This window comes from Octopus sinensis, linkage group LG8 (genome assembly GCF_006345805.1).
Source record: "Octopus sinensis linkage group LG8, ASM634580v1, whole genome shotgun sequence".
NCBI classification, from domain to species: domain Eukaryota; kingdom Metazoa; phylum Mollusca; class Cephalopoda; order Octopoda; family Octopodidae; genus Octopus; species Octopus sinensis.
The window spans coordinates 79,397,801-79,414,234 of record NC_043004.1 but is presented as its reverse complement, the minus strand read 5'-3'; the positions used below and the strand labels follow the sequence as shown (position 1 = coordinate 79,414,234).

Below are 16,434 nucleotides of genomic sequence, written 5' to 3'. Positions count from 1 at the left end.
TTGCTAGAAATTGTGTTCTGGAAATATGTCAGACCATATTTTTGAATGTTGTATTAGTAACTTATTTATAGGACTTGGTTAGGATGCATAGCACAGTGGTTAGAGCATCTTGCTCACAATCATGAGGTAGAGTGTTCGATTCTCGGACTGGGCTGTGTTTTGTGTTCTTGAGTAAGACACTTTATTTCTCCTTGCTCTGTTTGCTCAGCTGTAGAAGGGAGTTGTGATGCCACTGGTGCCAAGCTGTATCGACTTTCGCCTTTCCCTAGGTTAACATCGGTGGCATGGAGAGGTGAGGCTGGTATTCATGGGTGACTGCCAGTCTTCCATAAACAACCTTGCCCAGACTTGTGCCCCGGAGGGGAACTTTCTAGGTGCAATCCCATGATCATTAATGGCCGAAAGAGATCTTTACACTTTACATGACATAAGGTCAGCTATAAACCATCTTCATACCATCCAGAATCAAATGGAATTGCTGAAAGAATTGTGTGTTAAATTTGGATTTTAGAATATTTGCCAGGTGACTGGAAATGGTTCTATTTATGCTTTTTTGAGTTTTATGATTTTGACATTTTGGACAATGCCTCACTCAGGACAACTTCTTAGCCCATCTACCTTAACCATCATCATCATTGCCACCATTATCATCATTATTGTTGTTATGTGATGACCATTTTTCATGCTGGCATGAGTTGGACAGATTGACAGGATCCAACAGATCTAAGAACTGCATTGTGCTCCAGTGTCTGCTCTGCCATGGTTTAGTTTCTAAGGCCAAATGTCATTCCTAATGGCCATCACTTAATGGACACAAATATAATTAACCATAACATTGTCCTATGAAACCCCAGCTCTAGTTTCATATCAATAGAGAAGAACTGATGGGCTTTTAACAAACAGACTTAAAGGAGGCGATAAAACAGCTGTGATATTTAAGAGTGGACAAGGTATTTTATCTCATAGAGATCAAATAAACAATGGGCACAGGCATGGCCATGTCACTAAGAACTTTCCTTCATAACCACATGGTTTCAGGTTCAGTCCTCCTGCATGGCACCTTGGACAATATCATAGTCCTGAGTCAACCAATGCCTTGTAAGTGGATTTGGTAGATAGAAAATAAAAGAAATTGTGTGTGTGTGTGTTTTATCATTTAACATCCATTTTTTTCATGCTATCATACAATGGTCAGTTTGACAGGATTCGGGGACTGCTTCGTGTTCTTAATGTCTACTTTGACATAATTTCTATGATTACCGTAAATCCTCGTGTATAATCCGCATTTTTTTCCGAAAATTTAAAGGTCAAAATCCCCAGTGCGTACCAAATACGAGGTTAAAAATGAAAATTATTTTCTGAACAATGTCTGAGTTTCTATTTGCTGTCCGGCAATGTTTATTCAGACACATTTTGTGATGTAGGGCACGAAAATACCTTAAGCTAAGGCTGAAAGCAATGAAATCATAAAAGAATCATCCATAACTTGCAGTAAGCAACATTTATTAAGCGTTATTACTGTTATTTCTTTAATAAATCTTAGAGCAAGTTATAAACAGTAGCTGCAACACATCGTGACGTATATTTGCTATTTTAATATGGCTAACCCCTAAGGGTGGATGCTACTGTAGTTTGTAGCCCCAGGAGGACACCAGATAGGGCACAGAAAGTGTGTCTAAAGCCAGCTGGAGGAGGTGTCCTCCTGGGGCTACAAACTACAGTAGCATCCACCCTTAGGGGTTAGCCATATTTAAATGGCAAATATACGTCACGATGTTATTTCTTTATTTTCTGCAAACAAAATGCACAAAAAAGCTACACGTTTGCATTATGTTATATTGATTGATTGATTCTAGTTTCAGCTTATGAGCTGTGGCCATGCTGGGGCACCGCCATTTATACAATATATACAATATATATACAATATATATATACAATAATATATATATACAATAATATATATACAATAATAATAAAGGACGTTACCATATACAGTTTTACAAACCAAGGATGTTATATAGACCTCCTTGACTCAAGTTAGAGAAGGGGTGCATATTATACACAAGGTTTAGGTTTTTCAAAGGTACAGCCCCCTAAAAATCCCCTGCATATTATACTCGAGGATTTACGGTAAATGCTCTTCTAAATGTGACCCACTTTATGGAGTGTTCTGGGTGTTCTTTTTTTGTTTTTTGTTTTTGTGGCACCAGCACTAGTGAGGTTGCCATGTAACTTTCAAGGCTGAAGAATTGCTCTTAACTAGTTTGGAGTATAATTGAGAGGGGAGTTGTTTTATACTAAGTGTTGAATGGGTAAAGTGTTATTGAAGGAGCAGAAACAGATTTTTTTGTTACTTGGGAAATACATGCCTAGCCCACATTATATGAGGTTGGGAGGTGGGGAATAATGGGGATAAAGCTGGAAAGAGAGTTAAAGTTAACATTGTATACTCTTAAGGTACAAGAAAGTGAATAGTAAAGAGTATGGGATGTGGGGGTGAATGTAAAGAACGGTGAACAAAACTGGAGGAGTTGCCAATGGTAAATCTAAGCTTGTGGTGGGTGACGGATGTCAATAGAAGTGACTCAGGGGAGAGGAAGGGATGACTGGCAATACAAAAAATAGGAAGAGCAGCAGAGTAATAGTGATAATAATACAGTAGATAGGGAAAGGATGAGAGACAGGAAGGGGATGGGCAGAGGTGAGTGAGTAAAATTTGTAAGAGGACAGGGGTGGGGTGAGAGCCCTCTTGTGATTGAGGTGCAACTAGGAGTGAATGCAGTGACAGGCAAACAAAGGGGAGGATGAGGTTCAGTGTTAGTTATGAGGCATAGGTGTCAAAAGGAAGAGGTTGCAGTAGAGAGGAAGAGGTAACTGGTAGCACAGAAAGAGTAGTCAAAGGAAAATATGAATGGGAAGGAATAATGTTGAGAACAAAGGCTGAGTGTCAAAAGAAAGTCTTTGGAGAAGAGAGAGGTAAGTGGTAACACAGAAATATGTAGTTCTTCTTTAAATTGTAGAATAATGCAGTAACCAAAGTAATTGAAGAGATGAATGATAGGAAGATGGATGGGGTGTGTGGATAGGGAAGGCTTGACAAGGACAAATTGGGCGAGGGTATCATTTGTGTGTATACACATGCATCCAGAACTTCAGTTTCACCCTAATGCAGGTCTTCTCAAGCACTGCATATTGCCACTTATCTTGGTCCTTTGTCATCTCCTCGATGTGGCTTGAAACCCTGATCTTAACTATCACCGCCTTCTCCTACATTTTCCCAAGTCTCCCACTTCCACAGGTTCCATCCACATTAATTGGCCCTTCTTCATACAGCTCCTTTACTCCACATCATCATCATTTAACATCCATTTTCTATGCTGGCATGGGTTGGATGGTTTGACAGGAGCTGGTTAGCCAGAGTACTGCACCAGGCACCAGTTACACATTTTAGCATGGTTTTTACAGCTGAATTGCATTTCCTAATGCCTACAACTGTACTGGGTGCTTCTTACATGGCGCCAGCACAAGTAACTTGCAAGACAAAGACCACTTAGTTGAAAGAGGGAGTGGAGCTGATGGGAGTGGCTGTGTGCCAGACAAGAGATTAGAATATGAGAGAGGGACAGACAATTGTTTTATTATAGAGGAAATACTTGGCTACCTACATTTGTCACGTTACCATATGGACATAGTGACACAACAACCAGTAAAGTCTGCATAACTACAGAAACAAATTTGAGTGAAGATATGTGATAAAAAGCGTAAGGTCAGCTGACTTCAGGCATGGGAGTAATTCCTCAGTATCTGGTTTTTAATCTGCTATTATATTACCATTTTATTGTCAGTTTTTTCATGTGGTGGCGAGCTGGCAGAATCATTAGCACGCCGGGCGAAATGCTTAGAAGTATTTCGTCTGCCGCTACATTCTGAGTTCAAATTCCGCTGAGGTCGACTTTGCTTTTCATCCTTTCGGGGTCAATTAAATAAGTACCAGTTATGCACTGGGGTCGATATAATTGACTTAATCCATTTGTCTGTCCTTGTTTGATTTCTGTGTCTAGCCCCTTGTGGGTAGTAAAGAAATAGGTATTAAATGAAATATTTAACACCCACACTCTCTGACTTGTTTGTGAGATGATATACACACATGCACACAGGTGTATGGGAAGAACTTTACTTCCCGATCACATGGTTCCCAGTTCAGTCCCACTGTGTGGTACCTTGGGCAAATGTCTTCTACTATAACCTTAGGCTGACCAAAGCCTTGTAAATAGATTTGGTAGATGGAAACTGAAAGAAGCTCTTTGTACATATACATATATAAATATGTATATATTTGTGTGTGTGTGTATGTTTGTCCTCACATCATCACTTGACAACCAATGTTGGTGTGCTTATGTCCCCATAACTTAGCAGTTCAACATAAGAGACTGATGCTCCAGCATGGCCGCAGTCAAATGACTGAAACAAATAAAAGCATATATAAGTAAAAGTAAGGTTCCTTCTCAAATCATGCCAAATCCTAAGGGCCAGTTTCCCAATTTGCATGACATATAAATTCCCCCGCCTGGATGGGACGCTTGTCCATCACAGGTTCAACGTATTTTTACCAGTTGAGTGGACTGGAGCAACATGAAATGAAGAACTCAACACATTGCCTGGTCAAGGAATTGAAACCACAATCTTACAACCATGAATCCAACACCCCTAACCACTAAGCCACATACCTCCACGCATATATATATACAGATATTGAAAAAGTACAGTTGTCACTAAAGTGATGAAGGGTGCTAGTAGGCACCAGCATTCCTAAAATAATAGTCAAAACAACTCTTAGCCATGTGAGAGCACTTTCCTAATGGCTGACAAGGGAAACAGGCTTTCTCCCTATGATAAGCAAGCTGGAGTCATATCAGTGCTGATTTCAGATTTAATCAATATTCATCAGTGATCCATTACTCCAACGCTAAGGGTTAAAGAACCTAAATCCCCTCATCAGCCTTATGGAGAACACCATAGAAAACATTGACTGATTTCAAAAATGGTGAAGTGAGAATTTTAAATTTCTTGCAGGAGTATCTGGCGTTGCTCGGGTATTAAATATTCAGCAATGTTCTTAATAGGTTATACCATTTTTTTTTGTTGTACATCTCTTTGAGTATTTTTTGCATTATGTTGCAAATATTGACATTGAGGAAGAAGTGTTTTTTCCCAAGTGGCATATATTAGTTGCACAATCAAACGCCGGAGGAAGTGCTCGAAGTTTGGGTAATGGTGGTGGAGGGAAATGTTTACAAATCCCACAATATCTTGCCATCACAAGCATTTTATCCTATTAGATTGGTATTGAGAGGATATTGTCTAATTATGGGGGGATTAGTATGAACGACGCGAACTAAGTGCCATTAGTCATTTTCGCACACAGAGGAGTAAGTGAGAGTGGAAGGTTGACCTAGACCTAGCCCTCTGCAAAAAAGGTGAAGCTGTTAGAGCGGGAGGAGTGTCCATATTTTGCAGTGTTCTGTAGAACCCAGATGCACAAGTACAAAGAGGAAATAATTTCCAGAAATGATGCAACACAGTGGTTCTTTACAACAAAAAGCAAAAGAAAAAAAAAAGAAATCGGACATTCCTTGAAACAGCTTTCTTGGGTGTAACTGCAAAAATGTGAAAAGGTGATGTTTCACTGTATTTTGTTGATCTGTCGCAAGTTAAAGAATATTAACCAAAAATAGTTTTAAACCATTGTTGAGTCATCTGTACTGTTCATGTGAGATTTGGACGAATTTGGTCAAAAATGAGGGCTTTAAGGGCAAAAAAACCGGTTTTCTACTCAGTTTTTCACAATTGTTGGTCATACACAGATGAATTCTGTGCAAATTGGAGTCTCCTAACATTATCCTTAGGATGAGTAAATAGTGTGTAAAGTTTGTATGCAATCCACCGAAGCAGTGAGAAGTTTTTGAAGATTTAAAGGGGGGGGAAAGTGTATAAAATCAATTTAAAGATTTTTTTTTTCATTTTTTTGTCGCACAGGGATGCCTTTGGACATAGAACAGATACTTGGTAGAACCGCCATTACATGGTGGTATTTTAGCTGTAAAAACCAAGGAAATCAAACTTTCCAGTAAAAAGTTTTCTATCTTGTAACTTTGCAAAAATGCGAAAAATGGATTTTTTAAAAAAGTTTTTCACAATTTTCTTGGGAATCAGAGGCCTCAAGTCAGTGCCAAAATATTTGTCTGAAATGTTGCAACATGACAGTCCTTTTGACACTAAAATTATAAAAATCGGATGTTTCTGCAACTTTTGCTTTTCTTTTGCAAAAAGTGGGCGGGGTCCTTGAGTTTTATCGATTTTTCTCCTAGAAGTGGGTATCTCTAGGCATTAGTAACACAGCAGTGACCAGCCTGAGTAAATTTACCACTTAATAAAACAAATTTCATCAAAATTCGATGAAAAATGTGGAAACGCATAAAAAGCATACACACACACACACACACAGACATTTTGAGTTTTATAGATTAAGGTGGTTATTTGCAATTTAGAAACGATAGGCAACAAATACATTTGTCACTGAAGTGCTCTCACATGGCTAAGAGTTATTTTGACTCTTATTTCTAGCAATGCTTTAATGTACTTGTTGCGTGTCGGTTCTAAATTGCGAATAGCCACCTTAATAATTTTATATATGTTCATTCTTTCTTGTCCTGGAGAAAGGATGTACTTTGATTTATTATCTGTCATTACTTTAATCTGTGTTTGTGGGAGTGGCGGGAGGGGGGGGGTTGTAAGAGGAGATTGAAAGGGTTGTTGACATCAAGAAAGGCATTTAGTGGGGTATAAAGGGCTGCCTCTTAAAGTGGACTGCAAGGAGTGCAATACAGACCTCTGCTTTGGCAGCGCAATTGCATAGAAACATTTTGATGGGTGTGTGTGTGCAAACATATATGTGTGTTTATATATGGATATATATATATATATATATATACATACATGAACTTTATTGTTCCAAAGTAAACATAACAAGCTAATAAGTATCATAAATCGTTAATAAGCAAAATCATATATGAGAACAACAGTGCTTCCTATGCCAAAGATCAATGAAACACACACACACACACACACACTTGTTCGTCTTATCCTATTTTTGTCAATATCTCAGCTTGTATGTATTTATGTATTTTTAGTTTTAAACCTGGTCTTCATCCCAAATTAGTAACATGGAAAGAATACAGGGTCTGTAAATACAGACATTTTCTTTTCTTCTGAAGTTGTGAACAAATTTTAGAATAGAAAAATTTTTTCCAAAAATGTGGCCATATTCAAATAATAATTTCTCTATATTTTCAGTTACATAAAAATTGAGCCACATTACAGAATATACTGTAATGGTCCTGGGAGACTTTGCTCTTCTACCTTTTATGTTTTACTCGTTTCAGTCATTAGACTGTAGCACTATTCATTCAGTTTTTCAGATCTCTGTGGTGCATTCGTGCAGTTTCAAGCAACACTCTATTCTCTCGATGCTTCATCTTCATGTTTACTTCTATCTTTTCAATCCAGTTTGTAAGCTTCCTACTTATAGTTCCTAACACTCCAACAACAGATATGATGCTCACCTTCTTCATTGACAACAGATTTTTTCATCTTCCACATCAAATCCTCATATCTGACCTGCTTCTCTTTTTCTGATTCTCTGTCATCACCAGGGCATGCAATATTTATGATGAAACAGGTCGTTTCCTCTTCATCCTCTTTAACCACTGTATCTGGCTTTTGATAGTCAATTTCTTGATCACAATGCATCACTACCATATCTTTACTTTGTCGCCCCTAATTACTCCTAGTGCTTGACCATGCCACATCTTCGCTCTATCCAATCCATATATGACGCACAACTCCCAATAAATTCTTCTTGCAACATTGTGTCTTCTTTGGAATTCTTTTTGGGATAACAGCATTCATTCATTTACAATATGCTATAACAGTCTCACCTTTATCACTGCACATTGGCAGAATCGTTAGCATGCGGGCAAAATGCTTAGCAGCATTTCGTGTCTTTATAATCTGAGCTCAAATTTCACCAAGGTTGACTTTGCCTTCCATCCTTTCACAGTTGATACAATAAATACTAGTTGTGCACTGGAGTCAATGTAATTGACTTACCCCGTTCCTCTTAACTTGCTGGCCTTGTGCCAAAATTTGAAATTATTATTATATCAATGTGACAAACCGGAAGAATCATTAGCATGCTGGGGAGTATTTTAATGGTATTTTGTCCATATTTTTTTTAAACAAGTAAAAATGCTAATTCTAAAATCCCTTCAAGAGATCAACACAGTAGTTGTACTGACAAATAATATTTGTAGCCACTTTAACATAACTGTCCATTCGAGTGGACTCTACTGTGATGTTTTAACCCCAAGAGGACATCTCCTCTAGCTGATTAACGATGCACACCTGCATCCAATAAATGCAAGCAGGGCAGTGAACCCCTACCATCTCCTAGCAATGGGACCAGAAGACCAGTTCTGGTTTCAGGCTATTTCTGCCACTCTTCAGTACTGGACATTTCTGCCGTAGGGGTTTGCTCCTCTGCTCGCAATTTTATCAGAAGCAGCTGTGCATTGTTAACCAGTTCGGGGAGATGTTCTCTTGGGGTTAAAAAAATCACTGTAGAGTCCACTTGAATGGACAGCCATGTTAAAGTGGCTACGAATATTACTTTCTTTTGAAAATTTGGTGCTTATTCATTTTGCCTAACTGCTAAGTTAATGGGGGGATATAAACAAACCAACACCAGTTGTCAGGTGATGGTAGTGGGACAAACACAAAGGCACACATACATGGTGGGCCTTCTTCAGTTTCCGTCTACCAGATCCACTCACAAGGCTTGGGTCAGCCCAAGGCTATAGTAGAAGACACTTACCCAAGGTGCCACACAGTGGTATTGAACTTGGAACCATGTGGTTGGGAAGCAAACCTCTTACCCCACTTCCACACTTGTGCCTTACAAACTTAACAAATCAAAGATAGTCCAGTCGTAATCATCTTTTTTTTTCTCCTGTAGGAAACACACGACCACATTGTTCAAATTGTCCTTTTTTTTTTTTTGTCTTGGTGTAAGACAATTGGGTATGGTATTTGAGCAATTTGGCTACTATTTCTAGCTGCCACACTGACTGTGTCGAAGGTCTCTCTCTCTCTCTCTCTCATTGGTTTGTCATATTTCAAAATATTTTATCAGGTGACAACAATCACACGTAATAGCCTAATAGCCGTGATCACATTAAAAAACGAAATCATCCACTTAACCAACCAACACAATATAAGCAGACCATTTTCCCTTTAGAAAGCTTTGTCATTTGTAACGACCCAATAAATAGAGTACACGTCTTTTTCTTTTCTGCAGTTTTTATTGTTCGTTTCTGTCTTTAAGCTGGTCTGCTGATATTAAGTTTCAGTTATATAAACTTTATAAACCTGAATGAACTGTCATCCTTCTATGGTGTTAGTATCTTCTGAGCTAAGTGGGACTAAATTCGTCTTTCTCTATAAACTGGTTTGGGTTTCCGTTTCATTTTTATTATTTTCTTTTATTATATAGAAAATCCCAAATGGAACAGGCCCTCTGTATTTCTATTGGGTTTATAAGTTTCATATATATAGGTGCTGGAGTGGCTGTGTGGTAGGTAACTTGCTCACCAACCACATGGTTCTGGGTTCAGTCCCACTGCATGGTACCTTGGGCAAGTGGGCCGACCAAAGCCTTGTGAGTGGATTTGGTAGAGGGAAACTGATAAGAAGCCCATTGTGTGTGTTTGTGTGTGTGTGTATATATATATATATATATAAAATTTTAAATGAGGGTGAGAAATTGGATATTAATTTGATTAACATCAATTTAACACCAGTGGCCTAGCATATTACTGAACTTTCAGATTTTATATGTTTGTGTGTCTGTGTTTGTCCCCCACCATTGCTTGACAACCGATGCTGGTGTGTTTAAGTCACTGTAACTTAATGGTTCGGCAAAAGATATCAATGGAATAAGTACTAGGCTTACAAAGAATAAGTTCTAGGGTAGATTTGTTCGACTAAAGGCGGTGTTCCAGCATGGCCGCAGTAAAATGACTGAAACGAATAAAAGAATATAATGTATTTATTCATATATAAGTAATTCCCCTAATTTAGTGCGAAATCTTGATACAAAATTTTCTCTTCATATTCAAACTTGATATGAGCCATGCCCCATGTATAAGCTGCACACCAGCTTTTTGTTGTTTTTTTCAGAGAAAATTAAGTGGTAAACAGTTTATCTGTTCATTGCCATTAAACTTAACACAGCTGACAATGAAGTGGAGTGTTGGGGGATGTAGGTCACTTTAACCCCTTTTGTTATCATATTTCTGATGAAATACACTGCCTTTGTTTCAATTAATTTGGAAAATAAGAATTAAGTTGGTGTTTGGAACTTACATCCTGGAGGAGAGCGGGGAAAGTCCAGTGCTTAACTGGTACTTTATTTTGTTGACCACTGGAGGATGAACAGCAAGGTTGACCTGGGCAGAATTTGAACTCAGAATGTAGCAAGCTGGCAGAAATGCTGCTAGGCATTTTGTCCACCTTGCCTTCTAACATTTATTAATTTCAAATTTTGGCACCAGGCCAGCAATTTGGGCGTTGGGTAAGCCGATTTCACTGACCCCAGTATTCAACTGGTACTTATTTCATCAACCCCCCAAAAGGATGAAAGGCAAAGTCGACCTCAGCAGAATTTGAACCCAGAATGTAAAGATGAATGGGATACCACTAAGCATGTTACATGTAGGGTAACAGTCCTGCCATGTCACTGCCTCTCAGCCCTGTCACATTATATTAACATGATTTAGATCACTTGAAAAACAAAAAAAGGGGTAATTTGTATCATAGAATTAGGGGCAGTCTCGGGTATGGTTAAAGGATAAAAATAAATATCTGAATAACAAGACTAATACAATATTTTCCTGTTCTATATCGAGTTAGAGATGGCCTTTTGTCATTGTTTTCTGTCGTATTAATAGTATGTTGGTTACTACTATGTACAGGACTTGTAAAAGTAGTTCACTCTAATTGTCAGTAAAGCTGAACCTGTACCAGGCTATAGTACTTTGTTGCTTGGTTAGTTTTCGTGGTATTATACTCTCAATTTATTCTTCTCATTCTATTTTTTACAACCTTTCCACTCTCACCTATTTATTCTTCTTGGCTCTATCGTTCTTTTTTCTTTCTTTCTGTGAGACTAATACACAATACTGTGTGATAGACAGTAAATGGTTCGATAATAGTAATAACAATGATATGTAGAAATTAACTATGTTGATATCAGCTCACCTGTGGCTGCTCATACAAAAGTATTCATATTCAAATTAAAATCTCATGATAAAATGAATGGAAACGTGAGCTTTCAGTTTGTCAACACCAGCATGATACACATGCACACACACATACACACACGTGTATTTAAAGTTACAGATATTCACTAAAAAGTCTTCTGGAAGCCTCGGTTATATTGATATTTAATTGAAGTTCATAGTGTAAAGTCGTTAGATATATACAATCATGAGAGGCTTAAAGAATTACGGATCAATATTTTTACACGGACAACCATTTTATTCTTTTATGGAACAATGTAACTCAATGCAGATAAAGCTATGAAGAATAGCGTGTAAAACTTAGCTTAAAAAAACTCCTTTGGATAGAAAAAGTCAAATGCTGCTTTGAAGCTGTTAGAATTAATTTCCCTTTCTCATGGGTGTAACTAGTGAGTATACTTTTATTGTTTGTCTAACTAAATTTTTTTTTTTCAAATTACATTTTACTCACCCTAATTTTGTGCCTGGTTTTTTTATATTTTAATTTATTTTTTACTTCTATAATTCAATATCACATTTCACAACATAACACCTCATTTGTAACGTATGCCACCTTTCCATACCATTATCTCCAAGGGCCATCGTTTTCACTAATCATTCTTTTCTCCGAAAGGATTATGTTACACCCAAATCCCTCCACCATTCACCAGTTGTTCTCTTCTAAATCTTTCTTGTTAATCCTTTACACACAACAAATATATAACCCATATCATTATGAAATGATGGTACTTCTTATCAAAATAAAATAAATTGACATTGTTTTAAATGATACTTTTCTGAAATCGTTATCTTTATTATAGTTCTGGTGTGACTTTGTTGTTCATGCATATTGCAACTGTAAATGAACTGTCATTTTAATATTTGAACAAAACAATAATAATGATGATAATCCTTTCTGCTATAAGCACAAAGCTTGAAATTTGGGGTGGGTGGGGGATTAATTGATTACATCAACTCCAGTGCATAACTGGTACTTATTTCATTGACCCCGAAAGGATGAAAGAAAAGCAAAGTTGACCTCAGCGGAATTTGAGCTCAAAATGTAAGGATGGAGGAAATGCCATTAAGCATTTCACCCGGCATGCTAACAATTCTGCCAGCTCACTGCCTTCATAATAATAATAATAATCCTTTCTAATATAGGCACAAGGCCTGAAATTTTGGTGGGGTGGGGACTAGTCAATTCCATCAACCCAGTATTCAACTGGTTCTTACTTTTATCTACTCTGAAAGGATGAAAGGCAAAGTTGGCCTCGTCGGAATTTGAACTCAGAACATAAAGACAGTCAAAATGCTACTAAGCATTTTGCCTGGCATGCTAACAATTCTGCCAGATCATCATCTTAATAATAATACTAATAATAACAATATTGAACCCTTAACTGTCACCTTTTTTTATCAACCCTGAAAGGATGAAAGTTAAGGTCAACCTCTGTTGCATTTGAACTTAGAAAGTAAACAAATGGAAGAAATGCTGCGAAGCATTTTATCCTGGTGCAGTAACAATTCTGCCAGCTTGCTGCCTTAGTATAATAATAATGGTTTCAGATCATTGCGCAAGGCCCACAAGTTCGGTACTCATCTGGTACTAATTTTATCAACCATGAAAAGATGCAGGGCAAAAATCGACCCCAGCGAAATTTGAACACAGAACGTAAGGACTGACAAAAATGCCACTAAGCATTTAGCCCAGTGTGCTAACGATTCTACTGGCTTCCCACCTTTATAATCATAACCATAATAATAATAATAATAATAATTTGAGTGGCTGTGATAGACAGAGGAGTGGCTGTGTGGTAAGTAGCTTGCTTACCAACCACACGGTTCCAGGTTCAGTCCTACTGCATGGCACCTGGGGCAAGTGTCTTCTACTATAGTCTTGGGCCAACCAAAGTCTTGTTAGTGGATTTGGTAGACAGAAACTGAAAGAAGCCCGTCATATATGTGTGTGTGTATGTTTGTGTGTCTGTTTGTCCCTCCAACATCGCTTGGCAACCAATACTGATGTGCTCACATTCCTGTAACTTAGCGGTTCGGCAAAAGAGACCAATAGAATAAGTCCTGGGGTCAATTTGCTCGACTAAAGGCAGTACTCCAGCATGGCCACAGTCAAAATGATTGAAATAAGTAAAAATATAAATCAGAATCTGTTACTAGTGTTTTTTGCTAAATCTATGAATTTATGACTCGAGTGACTCTTTTATTCCGTTGCTTTGCAATCTGGTTGATTTTTATAAAATTATTGTTTATTTTTGGTCTGTTATTATTTACAGTTCTATATCTAAGAGATGAGGAATTATTTACATTTGACGGAAATTTGTCCTCATCTTGATTGTTGTTAACATAATGTTTCAGCTGATATACCATCCAGCCATCATCAGGTGTCTTGGGAAAATTTTGAACATGGGTTCTCATTCCTAAGGTATTTTTCGATATTATTATTATTATTATTCAGGTCACTGCCTGGAATTGAGCTCGGAATTTTAGGGTTAGTAGTCCGCGCTCTTAACCACTATGCCCACAGGCATATGGGATAGTGGTTAAGAGCGCAGGCTACTAACCCCAAGATTCCGAGTTCAATTCTAAATAGTGACCTGAATAATAATAATAATAATAATAATAATAATAACAATAACAACATCAAAAAATACCTTAGGAATGAGAACCCAGGTTCGAAATTTCCCCAAGACACTTGATGAAGGCCGGCGGGTATATCAGCCGAAACGTTATGTTAACAACAAACAAGATGAGGACAAATATCTGTCAAATGTAAATAATGTAAATATTATTATTTCATTTTAGTAAACAATAAACATTGGTTTACATTGTGTCACTGAAATTGTTATACTATCCTCTTTATCCAATTAGTAAGGCAAGTTGAAAATGATTTGACCCTATATGCCAGTTAGTTGTATGGTTCCCTTGACACCCAAGAAAAGCACATGGCCTAGTAGTTAGTGTGTTGCATTCATGATTGCCTGACCAAGGTTTCAATTCCTGTCCTGGGCAGTGCATTTATTCTTGAGCGAAATGTTTCATTTCACATTGCACTGCGATCACTCCGACATCTGACGTGTGGCACACTGTGCCCTGTACAGGTAATGTCAGTTTGATGGAGCAACTGAACTCGTGTACAGTATAAACATTTGATCACTGTAAACAAATCATTTGTGCAGGTTGTTCAGCAATAACTTGCAGGGCCCTCTTCTGTCATCTATGACAGAAGGGCCTACCCTCAATGACCTAACTACTACACACATTTATTAAAATAATAATCATACTTCACACAATAAGAACATTCTAATTAAAGCATTTGTAATTGTTTCAGAGTTTAGTTACTTCTTAGTTTTAATCAGATTACAATCTGAGGATGGTAACTAAAGTGTTTTTAACTTGAAAACCTGTTGGCATGAATATAGCCTATGCTTGTTGTTTGAGGTATTCCATTCTATGTTGAATTATCACAAGAACTGTCTTTGTCTATTGCAGATTCCTTGCAGGAGGATAACACTACCTTGCACAATAGTGTAGAAACTGCAACAGAGGCACAGTTATTAGAAAATGATGTGTGCATTAGTCAATCCATGCCGAATATTAATATTGGTTCAAGTAGGTATCTGCTTCTTTGATTATTATCTAACTATCTATCTATCTCTCTCTCTCTCTCTCTCTCTATATATATATATATATATATATATATATATAATATATATATATATATATATATATATATGACATAGAAATTTTATGTCATGTTTTGAATTCAAAAATAATCTACTGATGTGGTCCAATTTGTTTGTTTGTTGATCAAAAGTTTTCTCCATTTTCTGCTTATTTAAATTTGATTCCTGATAAAACTTTTGTTTATTCTACTGTTCCCTGTAGCCTATGAGCATAGTGTGCCTGCATACCAATGGCCAGAGATAGCACAGGTAATTGACACCAATAGTAAATACAGATACTTTTATCCCTCAGTCGGTTACTACAACTGCTAACTCTGCTTACCTATATATATATATATAATATATATATATATATGTGTGTGTGTGTGTATGTATGTATGTATGTATGTATGTATGCATAAGATACATATATAGGTTAGCAAATATTCGTTATAAATATCACCACCAGTGGCCTAGCATGTATAAATAGTCAATAGACAACATATTCATATTTTAAAATAGTGTACATTTAAACACAAAAGAAAACTACCCTTTTGCAGGTTATTTTTACATGCTAGAAATAGCAGCCAACATGTCCAAACCACGGCCAAAACCACTGAATTATAAGTTAGTTATTGAGGTCGGTTACTGATGAGAATTTGCCTGGTGGGTAATATTGTTTTGCTAAATTACCTATTAAAGGATGGCAAATAATCTTATTTGCTAAAGAAATTCGAAACCATGGTATAACCACTAATAAAAATAACACGGTAAAAGTTTTATTTTTCATTTACTTCGAAAATTGCTATAAAATTGTGGTTTGGGCCATGCTGGTTGCTATTTCTAGCATGTAAAAATTACCTGTTAATGGGTAGTTTTCTTTTGTGTTTAAATATACACTATTTTAAAATATATATAATCAAAATAAGCAACAAGGATATCCAGAGGTAATGCAGTACAATCGTTTCACACAACTCCATTTAATTGAACGATGCAACCATTACATCAATTTAAATGCAGAGCAATCCTCAGCTGCACAAAACATACTAATGTGTCCATTTGTTTTAATTTAATTGAATTCTATGTCTATGTACTAAATTCTGGTGCCTCAATGTAAGTACCATATTAATCTGAATCTATCTATCTATATATATATATATATATATTATATATACATCAATGTTGAACTGCTAATCCCTACATATTTTTTTTCTCTCTCCCTTTTTTTTTTCTTTTTTTTTTCCACTGAATCCTTTCTGTCGAAGAACATTGGCTTGAAAGATAAAAGACTTTTCCATTCTTCCCGAGCGTTAAACTAACACCTGTCTTCATCTTTTGTTTTCTGTAAATTTGAA

At 36.9% G+C, this 16,434-nt stretch overlaps 1 protein-coding gene across 3 annotated transcripts in view; it reads left to right on the top strand.

The window, feature by feature from the left end:
• Positions 1 to 16,434, top strand: part of LOC115214930 (oxysterol-binding protein-related protein 9) — a 138,136-nt gene that overhangs the window by 88,128 nt on the left and 33,574 nt on the right. For all 3 annotated transcript variants that reach the window (XM_029784009.2, XM_029784010.2, XM_036505513.1), the window contains one exon: positions 14,907 to 15,026. In XM_029784009.2, the coding sequence (XP_029639869.1) occupies positions 14,907 to 15,026 (120 nt within the window). The remainder of the gene's footprint in view (positions 1 to 14,906; positions 15,027 to 16,434) is intronic.